Here is an 18,225-nt window from a genome sequence, read left to right as displayed (position 1 = left end):
TTTTGTCAATTAGTGGTAAGCTTTATTCATCATTCTATCCCCTTTAAAATACCTAATTTTGTATATATTACTAAAACTATTGCTAAGCTATCTCCACGCAACGTGCCGTTTGGAAGTCTCTGCCAATTTTAATACTGCCGATGGTTAAATAGCTAAAATCTTCCTTATCAATTCAACATGGATGTATCCTAGTTGTTAGCATTGTCTTTCCGATAGTTGAAGACAGAGGTGAGTAGACGAGGTAGTCTAAGTTGCCTATTGTAGCTACTGCTACGTATGAAAGGGATAAAAATGACAGAAAGATAAAGAGAATAAAAAAGTTGTTTGTCATTCAACATAGAAATAGGAAATGAGAATATACGGTACTAAATAGGACTCCTTTGCTAACAAACTAGAACGCTTAGCAGCCAACTACATAGGCCACATTTAGTGACTTAAACATAAATAACTAGGGACTAAAGTAATTAAACTAAACAAAGACTCTACAACAGAATAACCCAAACTACCCTTCGTGTTACTCCCAGTTCGTAACAATCCCATCCTCCATTAAGGAACCTTGATGACAGTCAAGGTTGAAATGTAGGGAACTGAGAACGAAGAAAATTAATATCCTCCCAGGTTGCTTCTTCAGGAGATAAGTTCGCCCACTGCACCAATACCTCAGTTGCCACCTTATTCTTCTTCTTCATCACCATGCGTCAATCTAAGATTTTCACTGGTTCCACCAAAATTTGGCCTTCATTGTTGCATATTGGGGGATCAATAAATTCTACAGTTTAATTTCCAGCCATCCTCTTAAGTTGCGACACATGAAACACCGGGTGAATCTTCGACTCGGCCGGTAATCGAAGCTCATAAGCCAATTGGCCAATTCGTCGCATAATCTAATATATGCCATAGAATTTCGAAGCTAACTTCAAATTCTTTCGAATAGCTACCGACGTCTTTTGATACGGTCACAATTTGAGGTATACCCAGTCCCCTTCTTTAAAAATTCTCTATGTTCTTTTTGAATCGGCGTAAAGCTTCATCCTTTTCTGAGACTTCTTTAAATTCTCTTGTAGAACTTCACTCATGATTTGCCTCTGTTTTAACATTTTATCCACCGAGTTCACTTTGGACTGAGCCACCAACTCAAATATAGGAAAAGGAGGATCATAACCATACAAAGCCTTAAAAGGAGACATTTTGAATTGCAGAATGATAGGTCGAGTTATACCAAAATTCTGCTAAGCTCAACCATTTACTCCAATTTGCTGGTTTATGACCATTCATACAGTGAAGGTAACCTTCCAAACACTTATTGAGTCTTTTCCGTCTGTCTGTGGATGATAGGCGAAACTTAGCTTAATTTGCACTCTCATACCCTTAAAAAGCTCCTTCCAGAATAAGCTAACAAATACAGGGTCCCTATCAGTGACAATTGACACTGGGTTCTCATGTAGTTTAAGAATGTTGTTAAGAAAAACTTGAGCTATTTGCGATGCTGTATAGGGGTGGGATAAGCCTAAGAAATGTGCATACTTGGTGAAACGATCCACTACCACAAAGATTACCTCTTTCCCTCCTGATTTAGCAAGCCCTTCGATGAAATCCATAGTAATATGTACCTATACTCTAGAAGGAATAGTCAAAGGTTGCAGGTGACCTAGGTATGCAACATTCTCCCCTTTGTTTCTTTGTCAATTGTCACTTTCAGACACAAACGTTTTAATATCTGACAAAAGACTAGGCCAATAGAACAATGCTCTCAGCCTTTGCTGAGTTGCAAGGACCCTTGAATGTCCTCCCCATGCTGTGAGGTGCATAACTTCAATCAATTTATGCCTGTAATGTCCACCATGGCCAATTCAGATTTGCCCTTTATGCCTTAAAATTTCTTGTTGTAGCAACACATCCGGTACAGAATTTTTATCACGCGACAAACTGGACAACACCTTGGAGACTTCAGAGTCTCCTTCATAACTGTTGAGGACTTCTTACACCCAAGCTAGTTGCACCAATGTCATTGCTTGACAATCAACTTCCTTTTCAAATCTACGAGACAGGGCATCAACTGCAATATTTTCACTCCTTTTTCTGTAATGAATCTCATAACTAAGCCCAAGTAGCTTAGTCAAGCCCTTGTGTTGCAATGAAGTAGTCACTCTCTGATCCCTAAAATAATTTAGATTGAAATGATTAGTTGTAATAACAAAATGAATTGGTTGTAGGTAATGTCGCCATTTCTCAATAACTAACAACAATGCAATCAACTCCTTCTCATAAGTCGATAGCCCAAGATGTTTTTGCCCCAAAGCTTGACTTAGAAAAGCTATAGGATGTCCCTGTTGCATTAAAACTGCACCCACTCCAGTTCCACAAGCATCAACTTCCACGACAAAATGCTTAGTGAAATTAGGAAGGGCCAAAACAAGTGCTTGTATCATAACCTGCTTTTAAGGCTTCAAAAGATTGTGTTGCCTATTCATTCTAGTTGAAAGCTCCCTTCTTTTGTAAGTTAGACAAAGACCTACTTATGGTGGCAAAATATCGGAATGATCCTGTAAGCCCGAGGAAACCACGAAGGGCTTTGATGCTGTTGGACCTGGCCCAATTTACCATGGCCTCGATCTTAGAGTTTTCAGTGCTAACCCCCTTCCCAGATATAATGTGTCCCAAATATTTAATTTGGGCCTGACCAAAATTACATTTGGATAATTTTGCAAACAACTGGTTAGTTCGCAAAACTTCAAACACAATTTTCAGATAAACCTCATGGTCCCCCAATGTAGCACTATAAACAAGAATATCATCAAAGAAAATCAAAATAAATTTTCTAAGATGAGGGCCTAAAAAGTTGTCGGGGCATTAGTGAGACCAAAAGGCATTACCCGAAATTGCCAAAGGCCATGATGGGTGCGGAATACTGTTTTGAATTCATCTTCTTCGCACATGCAAATTTGATGATGTCCAAAACGTAAATCGAACTTTGAAAAGAAATTACCTCCATGCAATTCATCCAAGAGATCTTTTACCACTGGAATGGGATACTTATTCTTAACCGTGATGTCATTGAATTTGCGGTAATCTACGCACATTCTTCAGGATGCATCTTTTTTCTTCACCAAGATGACAGGTGAAGCAAAAGGGGACGAGCTAGAAACCACCGTGCTAGCTTGTAACATTTCCTGCACTAGCTTTTCAATCACATTCTTTTGCATGTAGGAGTAGCGATAGGGCCTTTGATTCAAAACTTTTGCTATGGGGACAAGCTCAATAATATGATCACAACTTCGTCTAGGAGGCAACCCTTTGGTTTCTTGGAATACATCTGCATAATGAGTCAATAATTTATTAAATTGAACTGGAACTGGGCTGATGTCAGTACTCTCCATAGAGTTCATTTGGGCTTGGGCCACAAAACTGCAAAAACTCCCTTTTAATAATTTGGTAATAAACTTGAGGTTAGTAGGAGATATCTGAGAACTTTCCTTGTTGCCAAAAAGAGTCACCACATCCCCATCTTTAATAAAGGAAACACTGTGAGGATTGGTGTTTAACAGGATGAGAGTAACTGAATCGATCCAATCGATTCCTAACACAATATCACAACCTTTAACTCGCAACCAACATAAATCAAATAGGAATTGATGGTTATCCCCCATTTCCCATTTGAACCCCGGGATGAACTGGTAAATAATGTATTTTATGCCCTTTAGGAACTAAAACTTGCATTACACCTTTAATGGGCTCACCCATCAAGTCCAATTTCTTTGGAATAATTGGGTCAATGAAATTGTGGGGTTGACCCACTGTCTATTAAAATGACTAGTGGAATTTTCTTGACTCTACCCAAAATCTTAATTGTTGTACGTGAGTTTCCCAGGCCCATAAGCACATTAATTGACACTTCCGCTTGCTTCTCATTTTCAGGTTGAACCTCTACTCAGGCCTTGTATACGGTTGAATCCTAGCCTACCCGATTCTACTATTTGACTGAGACCGGGAGGTTGCATTGAAGGACGGCCTCATAACGGAATAGACTAAATCAAGAGGATAAAGTACCGAGTTCAAAATCGAGGTACCTGTCGAGATCGAGGCTAGTATCGATCGAAGCCAAATGAGATAGACATCTAACAAGATCGAAGATAGCACAATAACAGAAATGCGAGATATCCATGACTGGTCTAGGATCATGGCGTAAATCACGGAACAAATCAAATCAGAAACGGTTAATTAGATAATCATGGAATTTTCTTCTGTAATTAGAATTATACCATAAATGGAATTCCTCTACTATATATATGGGGGGAGGGGAGGGGTTTCTAATCATTTATAAAGAACGTTGTGGACAGATATAAAAGCAATATAATTCTCTTTCTCGTTTATACTATTGTTCATCAACTTATTATATTTTAATTGTTCTTGCATCAACCAGTTCAATGGTATCCAAACTCGAGGGCTGAGTTCCATTCTAACACTGGTTTGCTTTACTTTATAGTTTATTTCTGTTATTAATTTTCATATTTATCAATTGGTATTAAGTGAAATCATGTACCCTTAGAACCTCATTATAAGCTTAATTGTTATCCAATTTTAAGGATAAACAGTTTGACGCCCACCGTGGGGACAAGGATAATGGTGATTGCTTAATACTGATTCCGATAACACACATTGCTTTACACTTGTTCTCGTAAGAATCTTTGTTTTCAGGATAAACATGTCAAATTTACAAGCAGCGCCTACACATGGTGACAACGGCCTCAGATTTCATGGGAAAAATGACAATATAGCTGCCCCATGAATCGAGGTGCCTTAGGTTGACCTCGAGGGAGCACCAATTGCAAATCCCATCGATTTCAGTTCACATGTCACCCTAAATGCAAATTTGGGCGTTGATCCCGAAGGTAGTGTACGCAAGGAAGTTCGATCAGGTGGTCGAGGTACGCAGGGTGGAAAAGATGGTAGAGTTAGCCTCCAATTGATATTCGAAATGTTATAGGCTCAACAAGCCGATATAGCACAACTACAAAATCAACACCGAACACCCCCCAGAAGTCGTTCATAGGACCGAGCTTGTGCTAGAAAGGTCAAACGCCAATGAATCGGGGACTAACCTCGCCATTATGAAAATGCTCGAGGAGCTCACTAAACAGATTAAATCGGGAGAAAGGAAAATCGAGACAAATGATAAAAAAGTAGAGACATACAACTCCCGGGTTGACCAAATATCGGGGGCACCGCCGATTCTAAAGGGTATGAATTCAAAGAAATTTGTACAAAAGTTTTTCCCTCCAAGTGCGGCTTCGAAACCTATTCCGAAGAAATTCCGAATGCTAGATATTCCTAAGTATAATGGGACCACCGACCCTAATGAGCATATCACTTCTTATACATGCGTAATAAAAGGGAATGACTTGGAAGACGATGAGATTGAATTTGTTTTACTGAAAATATTTTGGAGAAACCTTGTCGAAAGGAGCAATGATATGGTACCATAATTTGCAGCTTAATTCCATCGATTCCTTCGACATGCTCGTTGACTCCTTTGTAAAGGCACATGCCGGAGCAAAAAAGGTTGCAACTAGGAAGTCGGACCTCTTTAAGGTGAAACAAAAAGACAACAAAATATTGAGGCAATTCTTATCTCGGTTCCAGATGGAATGCGTGGAACTACCACCGGTCACAGACGATTGGGCTGTTCAATCCTTTACTCAGGGATTGAACGAACGAAGTTCGGTGGCATCACGACAGCTAAAGTAGAATTTAATTGAATATCCAGCGGTAACCTGGGACGATGTACATAATTGGTACCAGTCAAAGATCAGGGTCGAGGATGATCAATTGGGGACCCCTTCCGGTTCCGTTTATCCAAACAGGCCCATCGGCAGAACTCAAAGGGATAGCGATAGAGAACCCCGGTCGAACAGAGATCGGTATCAACCATACAACGCAGATCATAGAAAGAGCGGCCCAGGATATAATCCCGTCCGAAATGATCGAATGAACGATCGAGGACAGAGCTCTCGAGGGATCGTGAGCAAAAGTGGCTTCGATAAACACGCCGATCCCACAAAAGCACCACAATTATCAGAATACAACTTCAGCATCGACGCATCAGGTATTGTGTCAACCATTAGGAGAATCAAAGATACTAGATGGCCCAGACCCCTACAAACCGATCCATCCCAAAGAAACCCCAATTAAATATGCAAATACCATGGTACACATGGTCATAGAACCGAAGACTGCAGAACACTAAGGGGGGAGGTGGCCCGTCTATTCAACGAGGATCACCTTCGAGAACTCTTGAGCGACTGAGCTAAAAACCATTTCAAAGACATTGATGCAAACAGGAAAAACGAGTAGGAAGAGCCACAACACGTAATTCACATTATCATTAGTGGGGTTGATATTCCACAAGGGCCCGTGTTCAAACACACTAAAGTATCAATCACCAGGGAAAAATGAACTCGAGACTATATTCCAGAAGGCACTTTATCATTCAATGATGAGGAAGCAAAAGGGATCTCACAACCCCACAATGATGCTTTGATAATCTCTATCCTTATGAATAGAATTCAGGTTAAACGTGTTTTGATTGATCCAGGAAGCTCGGCCAATATTATTCGATCGAGGGTCGTGGAGCAGCTTGGCCTACAAGATCAGATCGTACCCGCAGCTCGGATTTTCAATGGCTTCAACATGGCGAGCGACAACTAAAGGTTAAATCATGTAGCTGAAACTATTCAAGAACCAAAGTTCCATGTGATCGAGGGTGATATGAGATACAACGCACTGCTCGGAAGACCCTGGATTCACAACATGAGGGCGGTCCATTCAACCCTTCACCAAATACTGAAGTTCCCAACACCGTGTGGAGTAAAAACGGTGTATGGGGAGCAACATGCTCCCAAAGAGATGTTCGCGGTCGATAAAGTAATACCGGTATCGGCGCGTCAACAAAGGGATTGGAGTCCAAAGGAAAACAGGAAGCTAAATAGCAACCACAACCACCAATCTCGACTCAGTCGGAGAAGCAGGGAACGGACGAGGACGGTGACTACTGGATCCCTCGATCCTTCATAATCCCCGAGGATTCTGGCACCACCAAATCGATATTCGAAGAGCTGGAGCAAGTCATACTGATCAAGCATCTACTCAATCGAAAGGTATACCTGGGTACGGGGTTAACCCCCGAGCTCAGGGAAAAACTCATTAAATTTCTTATCAATAATATGGATTGTTTTGCTTGGTCCCACCTAGATATGACAGGGATCCCGCCCGAGATCAGTACACATCGACTGAGCTTGAACCCGAGGTTTCTCCCGGTAAAACAAAATAAAAGGCCCCAGTCCTAGGTAAAATATGCATTCATCAAGGACGAGGTAGCTAAACTTCTCAAAATAGGATCCATTCGGGAAGTAAATTATCTGGAATGGTTAGCAAACGTAGTCATAGTCCCTAAAAAGGGAAATAAACTTAGAATGTGCGTAGAATATAAAGATTTAAACAAAGCATGTCCTAAAGACTTTTTTCCTCTGCTGAATATCGATCGCATGATCGATGCCACGACCGGCCATAAGATCCTTAGTTTTCTCGATGCCTATTCCGGGAACAATCAAATACAAATGAACACGGAGGATCAGGAAAAGACTCCATTCATCACTAAGTACGGTACCTATTGTTATAATGTAATGCCGTTTGGACTAAAAAATGTTGGTGCCACTTATCAACGCTTAGTAAATCAAATGTTCGAAGAACAAATAGGTAAATCAATGAAGGTTTATATTAACGATATGCTAGTTAAGTCCCAGCGAGCAGAAGACCATTTGACACATTTGCAGGAGACCTTTGATATACTAAGGAAACACTACATGAAACTCAATCCGGAGAAATGTGCATTCGTGGTCGGCTCGGGAAAGTTCCTCAGCTTTATGGTATCAAATCGGGGGATCAAAATTAACCCCGATAAGATCAAGGCAATCGAAGACATCACAATCGTGGACAATGTTAAGGTCGTACAAAGATTAACAGGGTGCATAGCAGCCCTAGGCCGATTCATCTCGAGGTCTTCTGATAGAAGTCACAGGTTCTTCTCACTGCTCAAAAAGAAGAGCAATTTTGCATGGACCCCTGAATGCCAACAAGCATTGGAAGAATAAAAGCGGTACCTCTTGCAGTCTCAAAAATCGCGGTAAGTGGGGTACTAGTTTGAGATGAGCAAGGTACACAATTTTCTATTTACTATATTAGTCGAACTTTAAGTGAGGCCGAGACCCGATACCCACACTTAGAAAAATTAGCGCTTGCCCTAATAAGCGCCTCTAGGAAATTAAAACCATATTTTCAGTGTCACCCGATCTGTGTGGTGACTACTTATCCCCTTCGCAATATTTTGCATAAGCCTGAACTTTCGGTCCGATTGGCCAAATGGGCCGTCGAGATCAGTGGGCAGACTATCGAGTGTCGACTCTGAACGACCATCAAGTCTCAAATATTAGCGGACTTCATGGCCGACTTTACACCAGCCCTCGTACCCGAGGTCGAAAAGGAACTATTATTAAAGTCGGGTACATCATCGGGGGTGTGGACCCTCTTCACAGATGGTGCTTCAAATGTGAAGGGGTCCGAGCTAGGCATCGTTTTGAAGTCAACCACGGGTAATATAATTAGAGAAGCTATCAAAACTTCCAAGTTAATTAACAATGAGGCCGAGTATGAGACCATGATTGCAGGTCTTGAGCTTGCTAATGGTTTGGGAGCAGAGCTCATCGAGGCCAAATATGACTCCCCGCTTGTGGTAAACCAAGTCAACAGAAACTTCGAGGTTCGAGAAGATCGAATGCAGAGGTACTTGTACAAACTACAAGTGACTGTACATCGGTTTAAAGAATGGACCCTACAACATGTGCCTCGAGAATAAAACAATGAGGCCGATGCCCTTGCAAATTTGGGGTCATCAGTCGAAGACAACAAGATTAGCTCGGGGACTGTCGTACACCTTTCAAGGTCAGTAATTGAAGAAGGCCACGCCGAAATCAACTCCACAAGCCTGACCTGGGATTGGAGGAACAAATATATCGAGTACCTAAAGAACGAGAAGCTTCCATCGGATCCTAAGGAATCGAGGAATCTACGTACGGAGGCCGCACGATTCACATTGGCCGGAGATGGAACACTTTATAGAAGGATGTTCGATGGACCATTGGAAATATGTTTGGGACCAGGAGATACCGACTACGTCCTACGAGAAATCCATGAGGGCACCTGCGGAAATCATTCCGGTGCCGAATCATTGGTTCACAAAGTCAACAGAGAAGGATACTATTGGGCCGATATAGAAAAGGATATAAAAGAGTTTGTTTGAAAGTGCGACAAATGTTAAGGGTATGCGCCGATGATTCACCAACCCGGAGAGCAACTCCACTCAGTCTTATCCCCATGGCCATTCATGAAATGGGGAATGGATATCGTCGGCCCTCTACCATTAGCCCCAGGTAAAGCTTAATTTATTTTGTTTATGACTGACTATTTCTCTAAGTGGGTTGAAGCACAGGCTTTCGAGAAAATTCGAGAGAAAGAAGTCATAGACTTCATCTAGGACTACATTATATGACGATTCGAGATGCCTGCCGAGAACCTATGCGACAATGGAAAGCAATTCGTCGGTAGCAAAGTGACAAAGTTTCTCGAAGATCACAAAATAAAAAGGATCCTGTCGACGCCGTATCATCCTAGTGGCAACGGACAGGCCGAATCGACAAACAAGACCATCATTCAAAATCTAAAAAAAAGATTGAACGACGCTAGGGGAAAATGGAGGGAAATATTGCTCGAAGTCCTTTGGGCGTATCGAACAACGTCAAAATCCAGTACGGGGGCAACACTGTTCTCTTTAGTATATGGCACCGAAACTCTGATCTCGGTTGAAGTCGGGGAACCTAGCGTCAAGTTTTGATATGCAACGGAAGAGTCAAATTAAGAGGCTATGGATACAAGCCTCGAATTGCTAGATTAAAAACGAGAAGCCGCCCTCGTTCGATTGGCCGCACAGAAACAACGGATCGAAAGGTATTACAATCGAAGAGCCAATCTTCAATACTTTAAAATCGAGGACTTAGTTATGAGAAAGGTCACCCTCAATACTCGAGACCCAAACGAAGAAAAACTTGGCCCGAACTGGGTGAGACCGTATCAAGTCCTCGATATCATTGGAAAGGGATCCTACAAACTTGGCAGGATGAACGGTGAACGATAACCAAACAATTGGAATATATCACCCCTCAAACGATATTACTACTAAGGTACGACCTTCTCCATTTTCGTTTATATTTTATACTAACCATTTACATGTGTTTAATCGAAGACACCAAAGGATTCTTCAAACACAAAGTCTCCAGGTCTGAAAGCATGTGTTGCACTCTTTTTACCTTGGACCGTTTTTTGTCCCAAATGAGTTTTTCCGGCGAGGTTTTTAACGAGGCAACCATTGTTCGTGCTAACTTAGAGCAATTCAACAGTATCTGAGGCTCCTTTACAATCAACCTCGAATACTGGGGGGCATCACCCTCAGATAGTTACAAGAAAAATATTTCGTGTCGACAGGGTCTCGATAGACAAATTTTGTAAAGGATCGAACGGTCAAATGAACCGTGTCCATGTAGATTACTCGAGCCCTAATGGAAAAACATGTACGCATGTATAATCTATTGAAAGAAGTATTTTTCCTTACCACATGCTCCATGCCCTAGAGAAATTTATACTTTACAATTTCATACTTATGATCTATTGTGGAAACTGGCTTAAGGGCCGATCACAACTGAAGTTCAAACAATTTACCCAATACTCGGGGACTGCCATCCAAAAAATTAACATGATCGAATTACTAAACCTCAAAATCGTAAGACCTTAAAAGGGCAATCGTCTATTTCATAGGCCATGGCCACCCCACTTGGGGACTGACACTTCGAACGAATTTGAAGTATAGAAGGGAAACAAGCCTACGGGGCAAATCCCAAATTGAAGGCTACGACCAAATTAACATGGTTCGGAGATGTCCGAATTTTGTTATAAAATAAGCCTTCAAATATTCTCATAAACCGGTTAAAAAAGGCAACCCTCGGCTGAATTACTAAGCGTCTCGATAATATCGACCCTCAAAAAACCCTAAGGGGTATCGAATTGTTCGAACTCTCGGACAATTTTATGCTAAGACATAACAAAGCAAAGGATTTCGATAACACCAATTCTCGAAAAAACTATTGGGTACAAATTTTAACACCAATCCTCAAAAACCCTAATGGGTACAAATTTTTATGATTAATTTTTTCAAGCCGAAAAAGGGGAAAACCATTCTTTTGAGGCCATATCGGCCTAATTCAAGAGCCTAAAGGCCATTTTATTTTTTGAGTTTGAGAAATCGTCCTTACCCAACTAAAACCTAAGGGTCACTCTACTTTGAGTTCGAGCAAGTACTCACTCGACTTTAAAGACTACACTGGTCCGAATTCGGTCTAGTTACCTAAAATCCCAAACTTATGAGAAAAATCTCCATAAGGCATGAAGGCATGAATGAAATAGAATTTTCATGAGGCTGGAAATAGAATAAAGACAAGTCAAAAAGAAAAAAGATCTTTTATATATACGAAGATATTTACAAGGACCGATCAAGGTCCCATACAAAAAATCAAAAAATAAAAAGCCTAAGATTCCTAATTTTCCTCAGGGGCAGCTTCTTCTCCATCGAGGTCCTCCCCATTCTCGAACCCGCTCTTGCTGCCATCATTATCATCGTCATCAGATGAGGCCAACGCTCCAGCATCAGCTTTATGCTCTCTAGCCTTTATTATCTCATTGGTAAGATCGAAACCTCGAGGGTTTCCCTACGAGATTAATATTTGGAGAGTTCAGCAATCCAATGTGCTCGAGTTTGAGTGTTCTCGGCTGCCTTTCTCGCTTGGATTTGAGCGGCTTCAGCATCGGCCCGGTAGACGGCCACAATCGCCTCTGCCTCGGCCTTTGCCTTTTCATCTTCAAGTTTGGCCTTTGTAAGTTCGGAAGCCAACCGAGCCTTGAGATCCTCTATTTTCTTTGCTTGAGCTGAGTTCTTCTCCTTCATGCCTCGAAGCTGAATGTCGACCGATGACAATTGGGCTCGAGTAGCCTCTTTTTCAGCAGCAAAGCGGTCCATACTTTCTTTCCACCCCAAGGTCTCCGCCTTCATCATGTTGACCTCCTCGTGGAACTGCTCGATCCTCTCGACCTTCTGCTATAGCTGTGAGATTGAAATGTTAGCCACCGTTCCTGAATCGAGCCCATGAGCTTTTAAGATTTTCATTACCTGTTCGATCAGATCGGTCTGATCTGGGTGAGCCTTGGCCAACTCGGCTCGGAGATCCTTGATCTCCTCTTTTTGTTTGCCCACTAAGAAGTTTAAGGGCATTCCTCTCCTCCGTGAGCCCTCGGAGGTCGGCCTCACATCAGCTCAGCTATGCTTAAGACTTTGAAAATGCCTCCTAATAGAGTGCCAAAGCCTATACAGAAAAAAGAAAGGAAATTAGACAGGAAGAGAAGAAATAAACTAAGTATGATATCGACAAACGGAGTTGAGACTCACCCGATTCAAGGCTTGTTGAGCCTCATCAAAAAGACTCGATGCTTAACTCAGTTCTATGGGCCCCGTCTACTTCGGGAGTCCTCGTAGCTTAGGCCTCCCGAATTGCATCTCGGAAAAAGCAAGGAAAGTCGATGTGTCTCCAATATTTATTGCCCCAAGTGAGCCACTTGGGGCGTTCTCCTTGCTGCGAAGGGACTTGGAGCTGGCCCCTTTAGACATACCCACCTTTTGCTCATCTCGGTGGGAGGCATCTTCGATCTTCGACGACTCGAGGAATTTGCCCGAGCCCTTTTCCAAGACCCCCTCGGCTCGAGGCGGAATCTCCTCAACCACCACCGACTCAGTGGCCTTTGGGGCCTCGATGGTTTTCTTCACTCGGGCCACCAGTTCCGAGCCATCGTCTTCATCTTATTCTTCTTCCTCCCTTAGCACTTAAATCACATCCGTAGGCAGGGCAACAATGTCTTTCTTCGGCTTACGAACCGGACTCTTCTTAGGCTTTGGATCCTCGGAGGATTAGATCCTTTTCCTCTTCTTATCCTTCACCGGCTTCTGAATCGGGGTCGAAGTCTCCTCCTCACCAGATGGGGGCCTCATGACCGTATCTTTTCCCAGGCCTGTACATGAGAGAATTGAATAAGTAGAAGAAGGGCATCTTAATCAAATCATCAAATGCACAAAAAATGGGCTTACCATGATTCTTGCCCTCCCATCGGCCCTTTGCTAAATCACGCCATGAGCGCTTGGCATATGTAGAGGTTGAGGCCAGGTTCCGAACCCAGCTCTCGAGGTCGGGAATCACAAGGGCATCCAAGTGACCGCTACATCATGGAAAAAGACATCAATGAGAAAAGACAAAGGAACAAATAATACATGGAAGCTAACAGTGAGATGATACTTACGATTCATGTTCCATTTCTCAGAAAATGGCATCTTCTTGGCTGAGATTAGGTCGAAAGTCCTCACTCGAACGAATCGGCCCATCCAGCCTCAATCCTTGTCCTCGTCTATGCTCGAGAACATCACTTTGGTAGCCCGACATTGGAGTTTTATTAATCTGTCTCGATAGAGGCGGGGGCTATACAATCTAATAAGGTGATCGAGGGTGAAAGGAAGCCCCTCGACTTTGCTCATGAAGAATCGGAGCAGAATACCAATTCACCAAAAGGAAGGATGGATTTGGCCTAGGGTTATTGATATTGACGGCAAAATTCAACGATGACGGGGTCGAGGGGGCCTAGCGTGAAAGGGTAAGTGTAGATACTTAGAAACCCTTCCACATGAGTGGTGATGTCTTCTTTGGGGGTCAGGACCACCACCTCTTTGCCCTCCCAGTTGTAGTCTTTCTTTACCTGCTTAAGGTATCCCTCAGTTATCGAGCATATATACCTCAACATTGGCTTGCATCGACTAGGAATCGACGATGCTTTATCGATCTTGAAATCGGAGTTTAGCGCGCACCTCTCGGGAATACATTCCTCAAGACGGGGTTCCACCGGCGTTTTCCTGCCGGCTGATTGAGAAGATGAAGAAGCTTCTTTTTGTGGTACCGTTTTTGATGTTTTTGCCATTTTGTGTGAGTTTGAAGAAGAGGGAGATAATAGGACTTGATGTTTGAGAAAAGATTAACAGCAAAACCTGAAGATTTGTAGAAGGAAAGAACTTAAGAGATATAAAAGCTTTGGAGATTAGAAAGAAGTGAAAGTAAAGTTTGAATTAATGAGAAATGGGTCTATTTATTGGATTCACGGCGACGATTCAAAGGTACTAGTGGCCGACCGCCAACTGACACTCATTAATGACTTGGGGAACTGTACCGACCGGACGTTTCGGTCACTTTCGTTGCTTACATCATGAGGATGATGTCATGACAGGTCGAGGTAGAAAATCGAAGGCTCAATTCTTTTTCTTATCATTACACTCCAAAAAACGAGGGGACTATCTATATACGGCTGAATCCGGGCCCACCGATTCTACTATTTGATCGATACCAGGAGGTTACATCGAAGGACGGCTTCATAACGGAATAGACTAAATCAGGAAGATAAGGTACTGAGTTCAGAATCGAGGTACTTGTTGAGATCGAGGCTAGTAGCGATCGAAGCCAAATGAGATAGATATCGAGTAAGATTGAAGATAGCACAATAACATAAAGGTGAGAAATCCATGACTGGTCTAGGATCATGGTGTAAAGCTCGAAACGGATCAAATCAGAAATGGTTAATTAGCTAATCATGAGATTTTCTTCTGTAATTAGAATTATACCATAAATGGAATTCCTCTACTATATAAAAGGGGTTCTAATCATTTGTAAAGAACGTTGTGGACAGATATAAAAGCAATATAATTCTCTTTCTCGTTTATACTATTGTTCATCAGCTTGTTATATTTTAATTGTTCTTGCGTCAACCAGTTCAAGGGTAACCAAACTCGAGGACTGAGTTCCATTCTAATACTGGTTTGCTTTACTTTATAGTTTATTTCTGTTATTAATCTTCATATTTATCAATTGGTATTAAATGAAATCACGTGTCTTTAGAACCTCATTATAAGTTTAATTGTTATCTAATTTTAAAGGTAAACAAGCCTCTTGGGCCTCCTCCCCATCTTGGGATATTCCTGAGCTTTCCCCCACTTCCAACTCACCAGAAAAGAAAGTGAAACAACTTAGGCTTACATTGATGCCTTGGAAAATAATGATCATGGCATTTGAAACACAAATTCTTTTCATGGAGCTCATTCAATGATACATTCTTTGGAACTAATTGTTTGTTTGGTCCATTGGTCAGTAGTTTAGGGGGTGTGGAAGAAGGTAAGGCTGGGATGGTTCTTGTGGTGGGTGTTGGTAAAGGAGATCTGGGGTGAGTGACTGTGTAACGAGTTTGTAAGTTTTTGTAGATGGCCTTCAAGGTTTGTACATGAAATTTAGCAATTTCAATAGCATCCAACAAGGTTTGAGGGTTAGAAGCCCTCACCATAGGTTGTAAATCAGGTTTAAGCCCGCCCACAAAACAAGAAACAAAATATGGTTCATTTATAGTAGGATTAACTAACAATACGTAAAACCTTAATTTTTCAAAACGGGTCTGATAGCTTTCCACATCAGCCCATTGGTCCAACCTGTAAAACTTAGTAACAATGTCCATAGGCCTCCAATTGCCATAGCGACGACAGACATCCAAGCAGAACATTTCCCATGAAACTTGACCCCCATGGTCCATCAAATATACGCCAAACCATGTATCAACCGTGTCTTTAATATGAACTGCCGCATAATGCATTCTGATCTCTGGAGGAATTTGATATAACTCAAAAAACCTCTCACAACGCTTAATCCAGCCCCTTGGATTGTAGGTGTCAAACTCTAGAAAAGATAGTTTAGCCTTAGGGGCATTGAACATAGTCGTGGTATTATTCTGAGATTGAGCTGGGGGTGATATTATTTGATGGTAAAATGGTCGGAACTGGGAGAGATAAAAAATAGGTTGGTTGGTGAGATGAAAAGGAGGTGGGAAGAAATGTCGAAGTGGTCAAGGGAAAAAGAGTTGTAGAAGGTGTATTTGTCTGAGGGTTAACTGTATGTGGGAAAACAACATAGGAGAAAACAGGGTTGGTGATGCTAGGGTAGAGAATAGGTGTTGGTGGAAAAGAAATTAATGCGCGTGGATTGAAGGGAGCTGGGGTCAGGGTCATACCCCTTCCAACTTGAGCGAAGGTAGGGCCAAACGATGCAGGGGTGGAAGGAAAAATAGAAGAAATTGATGACAGGGTAAAAGGAGAAGTTGTAGAGCGCAAGTTACCGCCCACTGAAGACTCACCTCGGTCCACTGATGATCCCCCTTGCAGCAGTAAAGTTGGGGCCTGCATATGCGACATAGATTCGAATCGCTGATCCGAACTCAGCTGACCCATTAGCCTTTCCAAACGCCTGTTGTTCTCGTCGTGACTTTGAAGAGCTTCAGTGTCCTTACGAGCTTGTACTTCTTCCATTCACTCAAGCTTATTCTGAGTCTCAAGCATAAAAGCCATCGTCTGAGTTTCAAACTTTTTCCTATTATCGGCATCATCCGCTGCTTTCCCTGACTGAGAGTTAACCATCGTCGGAGCAACCACGTCAGGACATCACTGCACTGATACCAATATGTAGCTACTGCTAACAGACTTTGAAACTTGGAAACCAACTACATAGGCCACGTTTAGGGATTTAAACATAAATAACTCGGGACTAAAGTAATATAAACTAAACAAAGACTCCACAACAGAAATAAGATAACTAGCCTTAATAACCCAAACTACCCTTCTTGTTACTCCCAGCTCGTAACACATGTCATTTTTATTTTCGGCCTTGGTTTTAAATTCTTGTCAATTCTTTCAACTCTCTTTATGCTAGACTCATGCGAAGGAAATTATTCAAGCATTTTAGTCTACTTCTCATTAAAAGACCAAAGAATTAAGTTAGAACCTTGAAATTTGTCTAGTGTTATGGAGTCTATGATGAATTGTTCTCTTAATAGAAGTGGTTTACCGATTTAAGAATGAATCAAACTTTGAACTCAATTCTGTTTTTGGCAATTTGAAATCATATCTTGTGCTTGCTTAATAGCTGTGCCCCTCAAATTTTGTGCTGTATGAATTATTCAAATTTGACATTTTTTTGCCACCAGGTTGACAACCATTTAATTGACTTACTTTTGCAGACAACTTAGTTACGGCCTCCTGTTGATGGGTTAGCAGTTAATCCATTTGACATTCGACTTGCCTTTGTACACACTGTTAGAACTAAGCAAAAAAGATAAAGTGCTTGTTAATTTTCTTTTTGTCCAATGCTTTTTATTTTATTTTATTTGTGATAATCGTTGAGATTTTCCCCAGGAAGTGCATGCAAAAGATATGGTAGTATCCAAGGTGTCACACTGGCTTTCACCGGAGTTCAGAGAAATGTAAGTAATTTTTTTTCCCTTTAGGAGCTTTATATGACTCATCTAAAAGCTTCTTTTATTGATAAGCTAGGCTTGAATTGAGTTTCCAGATTTAAGAACTATTCCTCAGTGATTTGTTTACCTTTGTGCTACCAGCGGGCCAAACATATAGTGGTAGCTTACATGTCAATGTTAATTTGTACCTCTGTTGAAATGGACAGGGACACAGGACATAGTAATAGATTACATTTTTTCTCTTTATTTTTATTTTTCGTCTTTTTCTTTCACTTAACATATATTTATAGGTATCATCTCTTTCTATTTTAAGTTGTGATAAAGGTGGACAGCTCTATCTGCTTTGATATGTGATGCAGACACATGGAGCAAGAAAATAGCATGAAGCAGTGAAAAGAGCCCCTAGAAAGCAGTTACAACCAAATTTTAAAGTTCATGAACCAATGATTAATTCAATCTTAAATCTAGAGATTGCGTTTATTTTGTTTGCTCGCATCATGAAAATTAAGACACTTATTCTTTTTTTTATCGTATCTAGGCTCTTGATACTCTGGGGTGTAGCAAAGGGAGGATAAACAAAAGAGTACTACCTATTGTTGATAGAATATGGGATGGTGACGGTCGTCTGCTAATTTGGTAGCCCATGATGACGTTACTTACTCTATACATCTAATATCCTGTTAAGATTCA

General features: G+C 41.5%; 1 protein-coding gene across 1 annotated transcript; it reads right to left on the bottom strand.

Annotated features, from left to right (window-relative positions):
* Positions 1-3,083: 3,083 nt before the first annotated feature.
* LOC142171933 (uncharacterized) lies at positions 3,084-3,647 on the bottom strand. Its single transcript, XM_075235657.1, has one exon. It carries the CDS (start codon positions 3,645-3,647, stop codon positions 3,084-3,086), a length of 564 nt encoding a protein of 187 aa, XP_075091758.1.
* Between the last annotated feature and the right edge of the window lie 14,578 nt (positions 3,648-18,225).

Source organism: Nicotiana tabacum, chromosome 17 (genome assembly GCF_000715075.1).
Source record: "Nicotiana tabacum cultivar K326 chromosome 17, ASM71507v2, whole genome shotgun sequence".
Lineage (NCBI taxonomy): Eukaryota > Viridiplantae > Streptophyta > Magnoliopsida > Solanales > Solanaceae > Nicotiana > Nicotiana tabacum.
Note: the sequence above shows the minus strand (reverse complement) of the source record. Positions and strands in the feature narration are given on the sequence as shown.

What these genes read in the sequence shown, in the direction of transcription:
- LOC142171933 (XM_075235657.1), bottom strand. Translation starts at nt 3,647, where the DNA reads ATGGGGGATAACCATCAATTCCTATTTGATTTATGTTGGTTGCGAGTT.